Consider the following 20,192-nt stretch of genomic DNA (forward strand, 5'->3'; position numbering starts at 1 on the left):
TGGCTCGGATTCTGCCAACCCCACACCACTAGCCATAGCACTGAGCAGACAAGACAGCTGCTAGAGAGCAAAAAATATATAATAAAGAGGAGGGGGAGCAGTTGTAAAGGTGGTTGCCTAAGAGATGACTTTAAAAACTTCCCTGTGCTCTGCTTGAATTTTACAGTGTTTGGGCACCATCCTCACCTAAAACCCAATTTTTTTTGCAGCTATTTAATAAATGGTTTGCAAAGGAGGGCCCATCCTGTGCGCTGCAGAAATTTTGCTGTGGGCATATGATGTTTGAGCACCATCAACACACCCATCAGCCAATATTTTTGCTGCTTTTGTAGCACAAAACACTCAATGTTTGGCCAGAGTCAATCCTCTCCTCTGCAAGAGTTTTCATGTAAGGTTATAGCGTTTGTTTCCATGTGAAATACATAAAATGTTTAAATTGCTTACTTTAGGGAGGTAGAAATTGTTTAATTTTTAGGCTTGGGTGAATACTGTATTGGCCATTAATTTTAGGGTAACATTGCAGTGCATCATTGTTAGCAAATGCACAACACAATATGTTTCCTGCTCCCCAGTTTTGAAATTTGGAATACGCACTCTTTATAAAGTATTGTGGCCTAACATTGATACCTTACATGAAAACTATTAAGTCTCAAACTTTACCTCCTTCAAAGAAGGATCTACAGTCTTAAAAAAAAAAAAAAAAAAACAGCTTCAAATACTGTAGTGCTGACTTTATCCACTTGCCGACCAGCCGCCATAGTTATACGGTGGCAAGTCGGCACTGTTACGCAAAACGATGTACATGTACTCCTCTTCGTGTAGTAGTTAGTGTGGGCACGCACGCGCGCCACCGGAGGCACGTGCCGATTGGCTAGAAGGTGAGCCAATCAGTGGGTTCAGCACCCGCGATGTCCGCCGGGCACCCAGGATCGCTCCCCATGGAGACAGAACGGCGGTCTGCTGATGCAAACAGGGCAGACCGCTGTTCTGTCAGTGATGAACACAGAGGTCCTGTGTTTCTTGTATTAAAGAACACAGGTCTCTGTGTTCATCAAGTGAGCCCATCCCCCACATAGTTAGAAAGCAACCCCTAGGGACACATTTAACCCTTTAAACGGCCCTGATGTTAACCTCATCCCTGCCAGTGTCATTAGTACAGTGACAGTGCATAGTTTTAGCACTGATTACTGTAGTAATGTCACCGGTCCCCCCAAAAATGACAGTTAGGTGTCCGATCTGTCCGCCGCAATGTCCCAGTCGCTGATCGCCGCCATTACTAGTAAAAAAATATTTATAATAAATAAATAAATAAATAAAATGACATACTTCTTTCCCCTAGGTTGTAGACATGATAACTTTTGTGCAAACCAATTAATATACACTTATTGGGATTTGTTTTTACCAAAAATATGTAGCAGAATACAAATTGGCCTAAAATGATGAAAAAAAAATATTTTTATTTTTTTTTTTTATTGGGAATGTTTTATGGCAGAAAGTAAAACATAGATATATATATATTTTTTCAGAACTGTTGCTCTTTTTTTGTTTATAGCACTAAATAATTAAAATAGCAGGGGTGATCAAATACCACCAAAAGAAAGCTCAATTGTAGGAAAAAAGGACATCAATTTTATTTGGGTACAGCGTTGCACAATCACTCAATAGTCACAGTGTTGTATCGCAATAAAAATAGCCTGGTCATTAAGGGGGTAAAACCTTCCGGTCCTTAAAGCGGAGTTACAATCAATTTTGTTTTTATTAAAAGTCAGCAGCTACAAAAAGTGTAGCTGCTGACTTTTAAAAAACACACATTCACCTATCCCATGATCCAGCGATGCGGCCATCCAAACCCTCGTCTCTCTCCTTCTCCTCTCGACAGTTCTGGCATCTCTACTGTGGGCACCCGGCTGGGACAGCTTGAGGCTTCGCAGCTGGGTGCGCACTGCACATGCGTGAGTCTTGCTGCGCATTGTAAATGGCCAGGCAATCTTCTGGGACCTGTGACGCGTCCCAGAAGATTGCCGACAGGGAGGGGGAGAGAACTTCCGCCCGAGCCGCCTAGGCGGCCCGAGCGGAAGTGGAAGTGGGTACCTGTCAAATCTAGGTACCCGCTCCCCCCACAAAAAAAAAAAATGACATGCCAAATGTGGCATGTCAGGAGGTCAGCAGTATTTAAAGCGGAAGTTCCACTTTTGGGTGGAACTCCGCTTCAAGTGGTTAACAAAAGGACACATACCTGTCCACAAATCCAGCTTTGTCTTCACCTGGTCAGTCTTTGGGTCCCTGGCACCGGCATGTTTACTAAGAGAAGCCAGCTGTGACTTTATGTGGCTTCACAGTCAGCTCCCCACTGAAATTGCACGAGTTGTGCTGTGCTTTGTGAATGATCTCACAGACTCCTGGGAGCTGTGACGTGTCCAAAAAGGTCGTGGACCACAGCTAAAAATCCTGTCCAAAAAGGCTTTTAAGCTGTGGTGCAAACCTGTATGCTATTTCCATTCTGTGTTAAAAAAAAATTGCACAATTTTAGGGTTGCACCAATACTGATACCAGTATCGGTACCAATACTGAGCATTTGCATGAGTACGGGAAACCGCATGCAATTCAGACAGGAATGGCACCACATTCCTGTTCAAATTGCATGCGATTCTTTGCATTTTTTGTATGTATGGGCTCAAATCATACCGCAAAGGTATCGGTACTCAGTATTGGCGAGTATCTGCACTTGTACTCGCCGATAAAAAAAACGGTATCGGTGCAACCCTACACAATCTTTTTTTCTATGCCTAATGCCTGCTCAAGTTCTCCAAACAGGCTATCTAGCTATGGTGCAAACCTGTATGCTATTTCCATTGTCTGTTCAATTGCAATTGCTGGTAAATTGCAAGCTGTCCATACAGGCCTAACAACTTTGCAGCAAAAGAGTCACATTTGTTCTATTTTTAGTCTTCCAAAAAAGAGGCAAATTTTAAATTTCCAGGTGCAATCTGATTTCTCTCTCTCTCTTTTCAGAAATTGCCGCCTATATGAGAAAGTCTTAAAAGGTGTCCTTAGGAACTGTTCCATTATTTACTCTTCAAACTTAGAAAATAGCTCCAGATGTTCTATTTTAACATGTGATGTGCCTGCTCATTCCATCTGGAATAATGGAATACCAAAAAGGCTTCAAGGAGTCTGCATGAAATGTTTTCAAATGTTTAGGTATAAAACTCTTTCTTACATTGGTGCTCAGTGTAGTGGTCCCTCTTATTGGCGGTCAGTGGGAGAAGGACTTCTTTACACTGTAGATCAGAGGGAAGACTAATTTCCCTATAGAGAGGTAATTGATCTCTGTGTTTACTGAGAAACAGACAAGAAGCCACAATCAATCTTTGGAGGAACACTATGTTTCCATGTAACCCTGGTTGGGGAAGGATGATCTAGGTCAGTGATGGCAAACCTTGGCACCCCAGATGTTTTGGAACCACATTTCCTATGGTGCTCAACTACACTGCAGAGTGCATGAGCATCATGGGAAATGTAGTTCCAAAACATCTGGGGTGCCAAGGTTTGCCATCACTGGTCTAGGTGGTAAGCCTAAACAAGTATTTATGAAGGGTAAGTTTGGTTGTCTTAGCTACCATTTCTAGAAAATAATGTGACAGCAGATGTTTGGAAGGATATCTCAGGCTGAGCTGAGTTGCCAATTGAGTAATACATTATGATAAAGGAATCCAAGTAATAAATTCTGAGATATTTCCTGTGTAGAACATTATGGTTTGAAGCAGTTGGCTGGAAAAATATGTCTTCATCTAGATCAGGCATGTCCAACCTGTGGCCCGGGAGCCACATGCGGCCCGGAACCCCAGGCAATGCGGCCCACTGCCCCCTGCCAATTGTTTTTTTGCTGGGGAGGAAGGAAGTCGGGTCGGGGTTTGCCACAGCGGCTTCCAACTAACGGTAGGCAGAGGCTGCCTTGGAGGGGAGGGGGGGGGGGGGCGAGCATGTGCAGTGTTTCTGACTCTTACCACCATGATGGCCTCAAATCACTGAAGGGCGTGGCGGCATTTTATTACTTATATACCTTAACTATAGTTTATATTTTATATGCAGCCCGAGAAATTTTCTCTACACTCAATGTGGCCCAGAGAAGCCAATAGGTTGGACACCCATGATCTAGATGCTTATTCCAAAGCACAGTGTAATGGCAGAGCTCTGTTTGGAAGTAGAAGTCCAGTTGCAAACTCTGAGATGTGCATGGTCCAACGTAACTTGATGGAAGAAGTTTGAATGGGCAGGAAAGTTGTAGTCTCAATTTATGGAAGGCATATCACAAGTAGGAATGCAGTTCTAGATGTTACTCAATAAAATAAACTAGACAATGGTTTTGGGGTTGGGTTTGATTAACTAAAGAAGTAGAGCATGTTCACTTTGCAAAGTTAATTTTATCTTTACATGAGAGCTTTTATGAATGTTGTGAAAATTTGCCCAATCGTGTGCAAAGAATGCTTGAAAATAAGGTAATAAGGGAATATTCCCTTGCAACGTGGAAATTCACTTGCAAATTCATGTGCAAAATAAACAGAGTGTACTCCTTCAGTAAATCAAACCCAGTGTGTAAGTGCCACATACTCATCTAACCATCTTATACTCATCTCAGCATCACAACGTTGTAGCAGAAAAGTTATTTATTTAGCCATGAGAAAAGCATTATGTGTTTTTTCAGACTCCTTTTCACATCTTGGTTCCTTAGGCTGTAAATAAAAGGATTCAGCATAGGAATAATGATGGTGTAAGCCATGCTAACAATGCTATCATACTGGGAAGAGTAGTCTGATGAAGGGCGGAGATAAATGAAAATTATGGAACCATAGAAGAAGAAAATAACCATGAGATGAGAAGAACAGGAAGAAAATGCTTTGCTGCGGCTACTGTTGCTTTTCATTTTTACTACAGCCCGTCCAATGAGCACATAGGAGATGAAAATTAGAAGGAATGGAATGTTAGCAGCCAGAGAGCCTTCAGTGTAAATTAGAAGCTCAGCTAGTGTAGTACTGGAGCAGGACAGTTTGATAAGGGGTGTCAGGTCACAGTAGAAGTGGTGGATCAGTCTGTCCTCACAGTACGTTAAATGTGAGAAAATATAAGTGTGCAAAAATGAATGTAGGGAAGATACAAGCCAACAGCTACTAGCCAGCATGACCATTACATTATAACTCAATAATGAGGTGTATCGTAAGGGATTACAAATAGCCAGATATCGATCAAAAGCCATGACTGCCAGAAGAAAACTCTCGGTACAGGCCAAAAACAGGAAGAAGAATATCTGCACAAAACAGCCAACAAACGAGATTGAGGTTTCACCCTGAAGAATGCTGGACAGAAGCTTGGGAACGGTCACTGTAGAGAAAGAGATGTCCACTGCGGACAGATTCCCTAAAAATAAGTACATTGGTGTGTGCAACTGTGAAGAAAGTTTAATAGAACTTAGTAAAAGTAAGTTAGCAGTCCATGTGAGGGTGTATATGACCAGAATGATAGAGAAAAGAACAGCATGGTTGTAGTGAAGTTCTGAGAAGGCCAGAAGAATAAAGCCGGAGGTTAGATTTGTTCTTTCCATCGCAAATTATTTAAAAGTCAGCACAATCAGGTGAAAGAACAATACCAACAAACAACAGCAAGAGAAATGTGCGTCAAACTTTACTTCAGATTAGTAAAGAAAATGAGGTGCTGGATAAAGATTTTCAATGGATTAAATGAATTATCACTGGGCACACTAGATCTGCTTCACAAAACGGAGACACGCCTGGACATATGTTTGTCACTCTCATTGGACTGAATATATGTGGATTCTAGGCTCTGGGTTTACCTTCTGTTTCTAAGTGCAGCATAGCACATGATTACAGTCAAAGTCTGAAAAACCAAGAAAAATAAAATTGGAGGTTAGATTTAAACATTGTCTAGAAAAGAACAAGGTCAATTAAAATGTCTTTACTTTTCTTCTTGATAAGATAAAGTAGATAACAACTTCTAATCTATTTGTTTGCGTATATGTGTCTTGCACATCTCTGTTATGCCACTCAAGACATTGAAGTACATTATTTGATATGACATTTTATATTTTCCTCTTTTAGAAGGGAATAAACTTATTTCCTATAAACCTATTCAGCCAGAGGTAAATCCTTCATAAGACTATTTCACATTTTGTATGGTACAAAAGCTGTATACAGCTCGAAGGGGAGCCAATGTGTATTTGAAACGTGGTCTTAGCATAGGACCTCCGCTCACCATAGCAAATCCTGGTATGAATATATACATGTCAAAATCTCAGTCAATGCAGCTCCTCAGGTCATGCCTCCTGACATGTTTCGAAGATACATGATACTGACAAAAAAAGCCGCTCAGGTGAGGCAAAGCGCTCCGGTCAGGGGCGGATCCAGAGTCTAATCTCGGGAGGGGCACTGTCATTTTTATTTTTTTTACTAGTAATGGCGGCAATTTTTAGCGGGACTGCGACATTGCAGCAGACAGATCGGACCCCTAACTGACATTTTTGGGAGGACCAGTGACATTACAACAGTAATCAGTGCTAAAAATATGCACTGTCACTGTAATAATGACACTGGCAGGGAAGGCGTTTACCCAGGGGCGATCAAAGGGTTAAGTGTGAGCCTGGGGGGTGCTTTCTAACTGTGGGGGTGGGCTTGTAATACCAACACAGAGACCTGTGTTCCTAAATAGGAGGAACACAGGAGCTCTGCAGTGATTCCTGAGACAACAACGGTCTGCTGCGTTTCCAACTGCAGACCGTCGTTCTCTCTTCACAGGGAGCGATTGCAGGTGCCCGGCGCCAATCGCGGCTGCTGGCCCTGTGCCTCCGCTTCCCCGCTGGCAAGTGGGCACGCGCACCCCCAGGATCACTCCTACACACCACCGTACAGGTACGATGATTTGCGAGAGCCTGCCGCCATATAACTGTGGCGGCTGGTCGGCAGGTGGTTAAAACAGTGACAATGTTTTAAAGTGTTCCATTTATCCCCATGCCTGCATGCCATTTATTTGTATTCCGACACATGGCTGTGCACTGTCCTGATATGACATGCTGGTGGCAGGTCCATGAAAGCACCCTGCATGCACACCAGGAAGCATGACATATTGGGACACAGTGGCTGTGTGTCTCAGTAGAAAAAAATGGGATGCTGGCACAAGGATATATGCAACACTTTATGCATCCTAAAGCCATTAAATGACAGCCCTGCATGTTAGACTCATGTCTGCAGCACACCCTGTGTAAAGGAGGCAGGAAGATTATTTTCACTGTCAGTCTATATCATCATTATCATCATGACAATCACACAATACATGTGCTGTGGCTCAATGCATCTGTACTGTGTGATTATCATGATGATAATGATGATGATAGCATTTAGCTGCTGTATAATTCCTCATGGTGGCTGGCCAGCAGCAAGGACATGGCATAGGTGAAGGGGGATGGGTGTGTTACTGTACCTTTTTGGAGACAAATGAATTAATTGCAGTCTAGACGTTTTCCTTACTGCCCCTGTCTGCTATGAAGATCTGTCCCTCTCAGTGTGTTCACACACACAGACGCACGCTGCTGTGTCTCAGGCTTCCCCCTCAGCCTGAGCCCGCCCTCTCCTCTCTGCACCCATTGGCTGCAGGAGTCAGGCAGTGATGAGGCTGCTGACTGATATCACTCCGCCTGGCCGGAACTTTCATTTTAATGTCGCAAAATGCGGCTCCTGGTGGTATTAATCCACCTGAGCAGGGAAATAAAAAAAAAAAAACTCTCTCTATGAAACAGCATCCTGGGCCCCTCTGAACTGATGGGGCTTAGGGATTATATTTTAGGTCTCCTGGGAGCCGTGGAAGCAGAAATAAAGTACCTGCAATGCATTTATAGAATGCCTCTGTAAACTTAAACCTGGTACTATTTTCTCGGGGGGGGCAATTGACTCGATGCCCCCCCCTGGATCCGCCACTGGCTCCGGTGCCAGTCGGATTCGCCATCCAGATACTTCACAGTCAAAAAAGAAAATGACCGCACTCAGGAACTAAATGAAAATATCAAAGTATTTAATTCCTCACCAAGGATAAATACAGACAGTACATCAAAGGGACATGCGACAGGTTAATGCGTTTCACGATACTAGAGATCACTTACTCATAACCACAGCAATCTCTAGTATCTCTAGTATCCCTAGTATCGTGAAACGCGTCAACCTGCCGCATGTCCCTGTGATGTACTGTCTGTATTTATCCTTAGTGAGGAATTAAATACTTCAATATTTTCATTTAGTTCCTGAGTGCGGCCATTTTCTTTTTTGACTGTGAAGTATCCTGACATGTTTCGCCCTGGCCACCCAGGCTTAATCATAGAGGATTGCTTACTGGATGGGTTTTTTTTTACACTGGAAACCCTAAACAGGGCCCTACATCTCATCCTGGAGCGGCATCACCAAGCACCAATGGCCTAGTTTAAGTGGTCTTAGGCTAAACCTGTGGTCCCAAAACAAAAAAAAAGTAAAACTACTCAACCAATAATACAGGAATGTGCAAGTTCTGGTGTCCAGCAAAGTGCCTGGGTGCTTGGGAAACCTTAGATGCTCTGAAATGAAACCAGCAGTCGGTTTCTTTCACTGACTGGACTGTTCATCCCCCGTTTTCTGCCTTTCTGTTGGCTAGGCAAATTACCTGTTGCAGTACTGGGTTGTAGAAGGTGGCTACTGGGTTCCTTACAAAGAGACACAGCATCCTGAGGAACCCTGGAGTTGACAACACTTTGAGATTAATGGCAGTTTGCTTTTTTCTTTGGGGTTCACTTTAAAGTGTGCAACTTCCCACCAAATCTTCTATACACACTCTTTATGTATTTCTATTAGGTCATTACATCTCCTTTTCTTAAGTGTGAGTCTAATCAGTTCAACTAGGCTTTACTAACTGAACTTTTTTTTTTTCTATTATTAAATTGCCTTTTCTGTACTTGATCAAGTTCCAATTTGTCTTTTTTATTTTTTGGCCACAGAACTGTGTTTTAGATCGGGACCAAAACAGTCCGAGATTATATCTGCCCCTGGCCTAATCTCAACTTCGGTGTGTGCACACAGGAAAGAAAATCATACACCGACACACTTGTCAGAGATAGAATAGTTCTGCTTTATTTTGTTCCTCTTTTAAGCTTATAAAGCATAAAGAAATTAATTCCAGGAAATACTCATTTATAAACACGTATAAGTTCATGATTGGATGTATCTATGTGTCTATGATTTTCTTCCAGGATATTGACAACCTCTATTTTGGGTGTAGTTTCTCTGGAGTCACCATCCTGGATTCCATGAAGCCATTTTGAATAAGGTAGTTTAGCAAATAAGAGCAGTAACAGTAGCATATATATATATATATATATATATATCTCAGAGAATAGGTGCAGGAACACCCTCTTTTGGACTTACCTCTTGTCTCTGCCCCTACCTACCTCTGTGAGCTGTTCCTTGGTTCCACACACTACCCACCTCCCAGTACCATCCCTTTTAGAAAATACAGAACAAAGTAGCATTTGTGGTACTAAGTAATTTGTGAGGAATTTGTTAATGATAAAAAAAAGCAGTAAAATAGATCCCATGCAGCCAACAACAATAGATCAGCCAGCAACAATAGATCCAGCCAGAAACAATGGGCCCTCAGCAGCAACAACAGATCTCCCAGGAGCCAGCATCAATAGACTGCTGCCTAAACAGTAGATCCCTCCCAGCAACAACTAACCCCCTCAGCAACATAAGACCCACCCCAGCAACAATAGACCCCCCTGCAAAACGAGATCTCTTCCAGAGACAATCGATCCCCCAGCAGCCACATTAGATATTCCCAGCAGCAATAAATCCTCCGGCAGGAATAGATCCCCTCCAGCAACAATAGGTTCCTCAGCAGCCAGCATCAATAGACAGTGTAGCACAAGACAGCACTCCTTGCCATTGCATACATTCAGGGCTGGAGGTGCCGGAACTGCATTCCCCCACGTTCCCGCTGAAAAAAAGCCCTGTATATATATATATATATATATATATATATATATATATATATATTGTATAAGGCATAAGGTATGTATCATAAGGTGAAATAGGCATTTCACTATACGTGATTGATTACATCCATTACAGCTGTACTACTAATTGAAAATTATGTTGTGGTTGGTAAATTAATTATGGATAACCTTAGTATGGGAAAAGTCGGTGTGGTGTGCCAGAACCGATGTGAGGGGGTAGGCCTGTAAATAAAGAGGGCCCCCCAAAGGTTAGAGGTCAAGAAAAAAGGGTGAAGGTGGGTGGGGTGGCTTGAGCGAGCAGCAGGCCTGTGTAGGGGAGGGGCGGCGCTATAAAGCCCGCTAGCTCCTCCCACAAACACCGGCCTGCTGCCGAACACTTGTGGTCGGTAAATTAATTATGGATAACCTTAGTATGGAAAAAGTCGGTGTGGTGTGCCAGAACCGACGTAAGGGGGTAGGCCTGTAAATAAAGAGGGCAAAAAAGGAAGCAAAAGAACACACTTTATTCACAAACAATTCATGTCACAAGCCTACTAAAAGCTAACCTCAACTCCTTCTCCGGGTGAGGAATGCATACTTGAAAAGCGTCAGATTCCCACCGACCAAGCCTTTTGATGATGTGGCCTGGCGTGTTGTTGCCGGAGGCAGCTGACGCTGCGCCTTTTCTAAAGGAGTGACCAGAGTGAGCAGCGGGGTCCCAACCCAGTCTGATACACAGAGTGCGGATATAAAATATAAACTTAGGCGTGGTGAGGGGGTAGCCCAGCAACGTGAAAAGTGGCGAGTAGCTGGGAGAGCTCCGGGTCTGAGCCACGTAAATGTCCAGGACCTTGACAGGGCACCAATTATTCCCCGATGGGTACAAAGGGATGGACAAAGGGTGTCCCACCTGCCTGGTCTTAGAACACCGCAGTGTCAGGACATAGTGATCCCCAAATTTCACCAAATCCCGTTTGAGGAGGCAAGAACGACCCTCTGAAAGGGAAGCCACCCTGAACTCCCCGGGTCTGAGAAAACCATAAAAGGCCAGGTACATGGCGGCTTTGACAACTAAATTTGTGAAGGGTTCAAAAGGGGCAGTGTCCAACAAATCCGAGAGAGCCCAGAATTTCTCCCCATCTATTGGCAACCGCCTGACCGGGGTATGGCGGTCCACTTTGCCAATACCCTTTAAAAGGTTTTTTTTTGGATATGCCCTGAGAAAGGGAGACGAGTTTGGCTGGCACGTCAGGACATGATGTTGTACGCCAGACAGATACAGCTTGATGGTACTGGCAGACAGTTTGAGCTGGAGGTGGCAAAAAGCTGCAAAAGAGACCATCGTCTGGACTGAGTGGCCGAGCATCCCAAATTCCACTGAAAACCTCCGGAAGATGGACATGGCTCTGTCATAAGCCATCCTGGTGTTTGACGACAGGGCCATTCGGGCCAATTCCTGACCACGCGCCAAAATCCGGGCTAGTCCAGGACTAATTCTTTGAACTCCGGGGTCCGAGTGGGGCATCTGTCGGCCGTCGGGTGGAGGCTGAAGAACACCTGTAATTTAGACCGGGAAAGAGCGTCAGCAGCTGAGTTGGAGTGGCCTGGGATATGTTCACAAAAAAGAAAAAACTGGAAGGTGGCTGCTAACAATGTCAGCCTGCGAACCAGCCTCATGATAGTCAGGGATGACGACCGGCCCTTGTTAATGATGTCGCAGGCTGCCCTATTGTCACTGAAACACTTGACTGCCATCCCTGACCAGCACCTACCCCAAGTGAAAGCTGCCTCCACTATAGGATAGATCTCGAACAAAGCCGAGGTCTCGCGGAAAGCGGGTAAGGAAAGTGACTCAGCCGGCCAATGATCCCTGGACCACGAGTTCCCATAGATGGCTGCGAACCCAGTATTAGCGGCCGCATCCGTCCAGAAAACAGGGGACTGGGTGGAGATAGGCGGGATAAATATGGATATGTTGTTCCAATTCTCCAGGAATTCCACCCACATGGCCAGGTCCGCCCTGGCTGGGGAATCCAAGTGGGTGACAACGCCCTCCGGAAGACCTGGCAATAAACACAGCAACCGAGAAATGAAGGACCTGTCCTGGGGGATGATGCGCATGGCAAAATTCAAAGACCCTATTAATGACTGCAGATCTTTCCTCGTGAAGGTCCCCAATTCAAGGAACCTGCCTACCACCTCTCGAATGCACCCGAAGCTTGTCCTCGGGAAGGCTGGATTGCATGGAGATAGAATCCAAGGTGATACCCAAAAAATCTAACCTGGTGACAGGACCAATCGTCTTGCCTGGTGACAGAGGGACCCCTAGGGTTGAAAACAAGGCCATGGTGCTCCTCAAACTGACGGGACTGCAGTTGCCCTGTTCAATCAATAAGAAGACATCCAAGTAATGCAAAGCTGTGGGGCACCTGGTGATGTTAAGAAGAAGCCAGCAGAGCGTCTCTGCGAAGGTATCAAAAATCCTTGGGCTGCTCTTGGACCTGAACGTGAGCCTGATGGCGAAATAATATTCCTCTCTCCACTTAACACCGTGAACATGCCATAAAGAGGGGTGAATGGGCAACAGCTTGAAGGCATTGGCTATGTCTGTCTTGCTGAGCCATGCAGCCCTACCTGCCCCCACAATGGCTTGGATGGCGTTGTCCATGGTGGTATAGCGGAGAGAGAACTCAGCTGAAGGGATAAGGGAATTCAGGCTAGGGTTAGCAGAAGAATGAGGAGCTGACATGTCAATGATTAAACGTTTTTTATTCGAGTATTTGCTTGTGGTGATACCAATGGGGTTAGTACACCAGGAGGTGAAGGGGGGGGGGGTCGGGAAAGGGGCCTAACATGAACCCTTCCTGAACTTCCTTCGTGAGCAGAAGATCCACTGACTGCGGATACTCCCTGGCAGACAGCAGGTTGGGACATTCTAATGACCCTATGGGTAGAGACACCAACCCCGTGTGGAACCCCCCCGAGAACCCCTGCACCAAATACTCAACCAGGTGCGGAGACGGGTGAGACTGTAGGTAAAAGGCCAGCACCTCGATCTTGACCCCGGCCAGTCATTGCTTCGGATTAATCCTTGACGGACACATGGACTTGGTATGAGCCCTTAAGCAAATTGAGCAAACGTGGAGCAGCCTGCAAGCACTAAAACTACAGGCCCCCCCCCCCTGTTGAAATTGTTGCAGACCTGGGCCTTGCCTAAATAAATGATCGGGCGACCCAGTTTGTCTCTAAGGCCACGCTGCTCTGATCTGCCAGCCCCCCCCCCAAGACCCCGTACGTGGAGGACTCGGCCTCCATGGGGCAAAGGTTGGCAGAGTGCGAGGTGGAGGAGCATGTGGCGCAAGAGGGTGGCACCAAGCCTGCAAAGTGCCTACAGAAAAGCTCAGTGTCCAAGAGGCTCCAATCGAACCGCACATTAAATTGTGCCAAGGTAGCCGCTGCTTTGGCTGAAACTGACTTGTGAAAATCAAAAAAGTAAAACCCCCGTACTTGTGGCCCAGATCCACAACCTTATGGAGATATAGATCCAACTCCTCCCGACGATGTGGGTAAACAGAACATAACACATCCCTGTAAATCCCAAAGGCCAGGACAAACTCTGGAATGGTCAGCTTCTTATTGAGCCTGGGGTCTCTGGCCTTCATCATTGCGGACAAATCCCCGTAGTTGTAAACCTTGTTCTCTATCACATCTTGGGAGGCAATAAGGAGAGCCACCAGGTTTACGTCCTTCCCCTCCAGGATATCCTTGCGGAGGGCTGGGGGGACCATGTGTGCCGGGGTAATGATGGGAGATGCTGCAGAAGAGGGAAAGAGGGGAACTGGGGGCCTACCCTGTCCACTAACGGGAGCGGGAGCCTGCAACGGTAAGGAAGGAGGAGGAACCCCGTGAGCTGGACTGGCATCCTCCAGTTTGGTCAGTCTATCACCGATGGACTGCAGGGAAGACAGGATAGAGTCCAGAGTCCCTTGCATGACTGATCCACATCCCTGAGAGCTGGTACCCAGCCCAGGATCTTCTGGATGCTCCGACAGGATTCTAAACAGTTCGGCCTTCGTGGCTGGGAAAGGGATACCCCTCTGGCATAGGACCGCTGAGATTTTTGGGATGGTCCAAGATCTAGAAGCCCAGCGGGATGGATTCCGGTGACCCTGGGAGTACCAGATCTGACGGGGGTGCCAGGCCTGGCTGGTGTTGAAGGGGGGGAAGATCCTTCGTCCAGGATGGCTCCTTGAGGCACGCTGTAGAAAGAAACACACAGAACACCAAAGTCCAATTAACAACCGAGAGAGCCCCAAGAACAAAACTGGCTGGCTAGCTAGTGCCCGAGGCGAAAAACGTAACTACCCCGTGACAGGTGAGGCCCTGCTAGATGCCAAGCGGCAGGTGAGAGGCTCTACCTATGATTTGGACGTGGGGCATGAGCCACTAGCGTGGTGGCGGGAAGGTTGGCCTCTCGGTGACAGTAAAGAACCAAAAACGTTTGGCCGTGACAGGTGAGGCCCTAACTATAAACCCATGATAAGGGTGAAGCGAGGCACTAACTATGGTTTGGCCCGAGGGGCAAAGAATCTCCGTGTTGAGATTGGGAAGTTGGCCTCGCGGGACCAGCTATGAAGGGGAAGTATAAGGCCAGCACCTGAACCCTAACAGCCAGTTACTTACCCTACAGGGAGGGGGGGCTTGACCGGGGGGACAACACATGACAATAGTACAACACAGTTGATAGTGCAACCAGCGAATAACAATACCCATGAGGAAGGACAAGAAATGATATGCAAGTGTCATAACGTGGCACGGAGGTGGCGAAGCAGTGATAAAAAGCAACTGGAACCGGGTGGAACCTGCTGGTGACATACTGAAAGGTGTGATGTGTGCCTGATGCATGATCGGAAGGGACCAAGACAACCGGTACATAACATACCGAGGTGATTTAAGGACGTATGTGGAGGGCCAGTGGAGATAAATGTAATGACTGGCCAGTAGTGCCTATGGGCAACGCTGGGGTGGCGTCTGTGATGACAACATAAATGGCGGAGCCATGGAGTAACACAAGGAAGAACCTGCAACCTGGCAGTAGTACCTGATACCGGCATTGAAGGACATGTCGTGATCCTGGAGAGATAAGGCAATCAGTAAATGGAGGAAAAAAAGAGAAGGAAAAAAAAAAAACTGAAGCAGCAACAAATGACCCCCCAAGTGTAGAACGGCATGTCATGGGTGCCAGGGAGCAGGGAACACATGTACCCGTGTGATATGCTAGTGAGCCCCCCCCCCCCACCTGAACCCCAGACACCAAGCCTCCCCCCCTCCTGACAGAGGGGGTAGGTTTAATAATTCCCCCCCCCCCTTTTTTTTTTTTTTTTTTTCGAACCTGATGAACAAAGCCAGTGATGAGAGCCGTGGCCTGGGGGCGACTGGTGACCCCCGCGAGGGGGAGCCGTGGCCCGATTTGAGGGGCAGGCAGGCAGGTGAGACGGCAGACCAACCCCCCTCCCCCTGAAGGAGTCCAAGCCCACACTATGAATTGGATAGAAGTAAGCAACCTGAGCCAAATGACCTGTGCCAAATTGACTAAAATGAGTAATGCCTCTGCCAGGTCAGTGCAAAAAACATCCCAGTGTGAAGCCCAAAGAGACTGGAGTCCCCAGCGAGGCATGGCCTTGACTGAGAGGCAGGCAATGTGGTGCAATCAAGCCGCCCCCCCCCACGCCGATCCCCGCAGGTACCTGACCCGGCTGTACAGCGGGTGAAGAGGGGAGATGCAGCGGCGGCGGAGGTGCTGCGGTGTCCTCAGCGTTCCTTGGCTCGACCGGAAGTTCGGTCCTCGAGGCGGAAGTTCCAGGCGGCGTCAGGTGACGAACTAGGACACCTGACTTGAGCGAGCAGCAGGCCGGTGTAGGGGAGGGGCGGCGCTATAAAGCCCGCTAGCTCCTCCCACAAACACCGGCCTGCGGCCGAACACTTGTAATAATGCTTAGTCTGGGGGAAGAATTATATCAGCGTTCAATGAGTCCATATTTTTGTTTTACTGCAAGAGAGCATTTTCTTTTTATTATACCCCGTTACAATAAAGCTTTTACTGGTAGAAGTTGTCTCAAAGCCTTAAATGCAAAGGAACATAGTTCTTGTGGTATACATCCAAGAAGATACCAACAGTATGGACTCAAGGACCCTGTATTTTCAAAACCTTCCCAAAATTATTCTCAATAAACCATGAGTCATATATTACAAAAAATCAAAAACTTTTAATGGAATAACACATACAATCTACACTTGGTTAATGGCATAAATACAATATATAACCTATACTGTATATATTATACAGTAGATATGTTGCCTGCTACAACCTGTGATGGAGTGCCCTGACTACAGAGCTGAGAGGATTGCAGATAGCTGAGGATCTGGGTCAAGGCTTGCTTTATCATTGGGACTGGAGAGAGGCCACTGCTGTGATTGTTTTAGTTTTATTTAGCAGAGACTGAGACTACAGAAAGACTGTCCATCCACTTATATACCTCCCAACCGTGGCACTGTCTTGGAATTAAAAGTAAATCCTGGTGTCCTGCAAATCTGGGCTAAGTCCCGAAGCGAAGTAGCCAGTGCTCCTGTCCTGATGTCTTCCTGAGCCTCTTAAGACAATGCAGTCTGGGGTGAGTGAACTCTCCCCTCTCTCTCTTCCTTCCATGTGCCATAGTCTTCCTGCCTTCTATGTGCCATAGTGATCCTTTCTGCCTTCCAAATCCCATAGTGATCCTTCCTGCCTTCCTGGTGCTATAGTGATCCTTCCTGCCTTCCAGGGGCTATAGTTATCCTTCCTGCCTTCCAGATGCCATAGTGATCCTTCCTTCCTGCCTTCCATGTGCCATAGTGATCCTTCTTTCCTGCTTTCCATGTGCCATAGTGATCCTCCCTGCCTTCCATGTGCCATATAGATCATTCCTGCCTTCCATGTGCCATAGTGATTCTTCCTGCTTTCCATGTGCCATAGTTATTCTTCCTGCCTTTCAGGTGTCATAGTGATCCTTCCTGCCTTCCATGTGTCATAGTGATCCTTATTTTCTTCTTTGCACCATAGTGATCCTTCCCACCTTCCATGTACAATAGTGACCCCTCCTTTTCTTCCATGTACCATAGTGATCCTTCCTTCCATGTACCATAGTGATCCCCCCTTCCTTTTTTTCTATATACCATAGTAATCCTTCCCTCTCTCTCTCTCTCCCTCAGGGTTGGTTCATACTTCAGTACTTATTCTTTGGCTCTATCCTGGGGTTCCTCAGGTCCTTCATAATCCTCTGTTATAAGCTTTCTGCCTGTTTTTTAGTGTATAAAAAACCAGATTGTGAGTAATTTTCTAAAAGATTGTGTTGAGGTTTTTAGGTATCCCCGAGACTCCAGCTTGTGGCACATCAATTAAAGCATATTTTATAGGCACAAGGAAGCCCTGGTTATGTTTAACCATGGCCCTTAAGCCCCTCCCATGATCATGTTTGGCCACATCTACTTTTTTTCTGCAGTGCGAGGTCACTATCTCCCTAAAGTGTCCCTCATTTTCAAGTTTAAAAGTTGTGAGGTATGCGCTTAGTGGCTCCTATCACTGCATTCAGAGTTTGGAGGGACTGTACTCATGTGTACCACCTCAAACACTGGGCCCCACCATTAGCCAGGTGAAGGTTTAGCACTAAGAACTGCCTACCAACTAGATGCTTCACAGGGACTTTACCTTAATAACTATTAGCCAGAGGCCAAACAAAGGCACACAGCTATCCATATAGAGTGAACTCGACAATCTGCTGTTGTAAACACAGCTGACCGTTCTGCTCTCTGAAACTCGAAGAATCCTTGATCCTTCCCCTTTTTAGCAGTGTTACCAAAGAAAGCTGCTTGGCATGGGGGCACCACTGCATGCTCGCTCCCGACCTGCTGCTCTATGCATCCATAATACACAAAGAGCCATGGCTAGGCCCCTCCCCCACTCTCTCCTTATTAGCTTACTGGCTGTGGTTGACAGCAGTGGGAGCCAATGAAGAGGGAGAGTTCTGAGACAGCCAAGGCTATCGTAAACATTGCTGGATCGGAGGGAGCTCAGTTAAGTATTGGGGGGTTGGGCGGAGGCAGCTTGCGCACATCAGTGCATCTGTGCTGAGTTGTGTGCCAATTAGCATTCACATTGAAATTGACTTTTGGTGCCCGGTGTCCTATTCAAAGCACTGCAAAACTCAAGATCTTTGTATAATTGTTAGCTCCTGAGACCAGACCCTGCTTGCTTCTGTATTTAACCTAGTTTGCCTTCTGACGCTGCTTGATTTTGATCCCTTTGTCATCTGACCTCTAGCCTGTTACCTTACTTAACACCCTGCCTATTGTTGGTACTGTCTCCAGCTTGTGTGATACTGACCTCAGTATGGCTTCCATTTACATTCTTTTTTCACTGAATCTGCATCTTTGTTTCCAACTCTTGCTCATCTGAACATGGTTCTGTCTTCTATATTTGCAAGTCCTGTGATGGCATTCAGCAAAAGTCCCTGCTCTCCAGCTCCGCACTCGCTGCGTGATCCAGTACCTCTACTGCATGCGCCCATGCCACTCTGTGTCCTATGCTACCCTGTTATCAACCCCAGGAAGAAAACAGGACAGAAGGGGTAAGGGAAATTTCTCTCATCAGCATGGCCTCTAACAGATATGTGCAAGAATATTTCCCAGTATAGCCTGAAGGTTGTGGAGAGGTGAGTCAAAGTGGTGCCTCTGGAGTATCGGACCCAACACCTAGAAATGTGAAGTAGGCCTGTATGGGTTCTGAGGCTTAGACAAACTTACAGCAATGGGGGCTACATGCTAGTGTGGTTGGAATTCATTGTGTTGAAACAAGTTGAACTACCTAATTTTCCACCCGAGCTATAGCCAAAAGACGGCTACAACTTTGGCTTCCAGTGCCAGTGCCAGTAGGGCATCAATAGACATCCTCCTGTGATCACGCTGCTCACGCACCTCCTGCGGCACGCAGGTGGCGTGCTCTGAGATCGCCAAGTCCTTCGGACCCAGCTGATCACAGAACAGGGTAAAGGGCCAATCACAGCAGGCCGACAGTCTAACATTGGCTGATAGCTGATCACGGAAGTAAATAGAAGCCAGTTATAACTGGCTTCTGTTACAGGGACATTGGACTGCCCACCAGTGCTGCTAATCAGTGCCCACCAGTGCTGCTAATCAGTGCCCACCACTGCCAACTATAAGTGGCCATATCACGTACCTGGTGCTGGAGGCCAATGGAGAGAGAGGGCTTCCCTTGCGGCTAAGTTCCAGAGCCCCCCTGAGGATGAGAACAGGAGAGGTCAGGCCCAAAGTAGCACGGGTTGCCTGCTGGACTGTGTGCAGGAGGATCCAGAGTACAGCTGGACTGCTGGAGTGGAATCAGCAGACAGGTGGCGCCCGTGAGGTGTTTGCAGGACTTGGATAATGCTGAGACTGGAACGTGCTCAGGTGGATAGCCAAGATCAGGAGCCAGGTGGATATCAGACCAAGCGTGGTCAGATGGATAGCCAAGATCAGGAGCCAGGTGGATATCAGAGCAAGCGTGGTCAGGTGGATAGCCGAGGTCGAACACAGGAAGCAATCAGGAGACAGGTCAAGGACAAGCCGAGTCGGTAACAGGAGACAGGAACTGGAATATCACAAGGATAACACACTGGAGGAGCCGAAGATCAACCAGCAACTAAAATCACTGGCAGGCTTACTTTTAAAGGCCCAGGTAAATTGCTGGTAGTGCTGCTGGGTCCTAAAGTCCTTCTCCTGCCAAAGTGCTGATAGCGCTGCTGGGTCCTAGAGCCCTTCTCCTAGTGTTTGTGGCCTGACAGCCCATCAGTTCTGCTAATCAGTGCCTATCAGTGTCACCTAACAGTGCTGCCAGTCAGTGGCCATCAGTGCCTCATCATCAGTATCACCTATCAGTGCAGCATACCAGTGCCTATCAGTGCCCATCAGTGCCACCCAGGGCCGTTTGAAGGAATTTGGGGGCCCCAAGCAAAATCGACATGGAGGCCCCCAGCACACACGCAAAGCCTACAGGAACCACAGCATAGCCATCGAGTTTAAGTTCACCCACACTTTATATAAATAAAAAATGAGTACAGTGCAAATGCTGCTTGAAAAAATA

At 46.6% G+C, this 20,192-nt stretch overlaps 2 protein-coding genes across 2 annotated transcripts in view; both read right to left on the bottom strand.

The window, feature by feature from the left end:
- Window positions 1-4,663: 4,663 nt before the first annotated feature.
- On the bottom strand, window positions 4,664-5,599 carry LOC309548307 (olfactory receptor 1468-like; the record flags this gene model as incomplete). Its single annotated transcript, XM_082248246.1, has 1 exon — window positions 4,664-5,599. One exon carries the CDS (start codon window positions 5,597-5,599, stop codon window positions 4,664-4,666), a length of 936 nt encoding a protein of 311 aa, XP_082104372.1.
- Window positions 5,600-12,376: 6,777 nt separating this feature from the next.
- Window positions 12,377-20,192, bottom strand: part of LOC309548309 (olfactory receptor 1f45-like) — a gene marked incomplete at both ends in the record, with an annotated part of 66,141 nt that continues 58,325 nt past the window's right edge. Inside the window, 2 exons of the mRNA XM_082248248.1 lie at window positions 12,377-12,401; window positions 13,529-14,280. Coding sequence (XP_082104374.1) covers window positions 12,377-12,401; window positions 13,529-14,280 — 777 coding nt within the window. The remainder of the gene's footprint in view (window positions 12,402-13,528; window positions 14,281-20,192) is intronic.

Source organism: Pelophylax lessonae (genome assembly GCF_965119305.1).
Source record: "Pelophylax lessonae genome assembly, chromosome: 2".
Taxonomy (NCBI): Eukaryota; Metazoa; Chordata; class Amphibia; order Anura; family Ranidae; genus Pelophylax; species Pelophylax lessonae.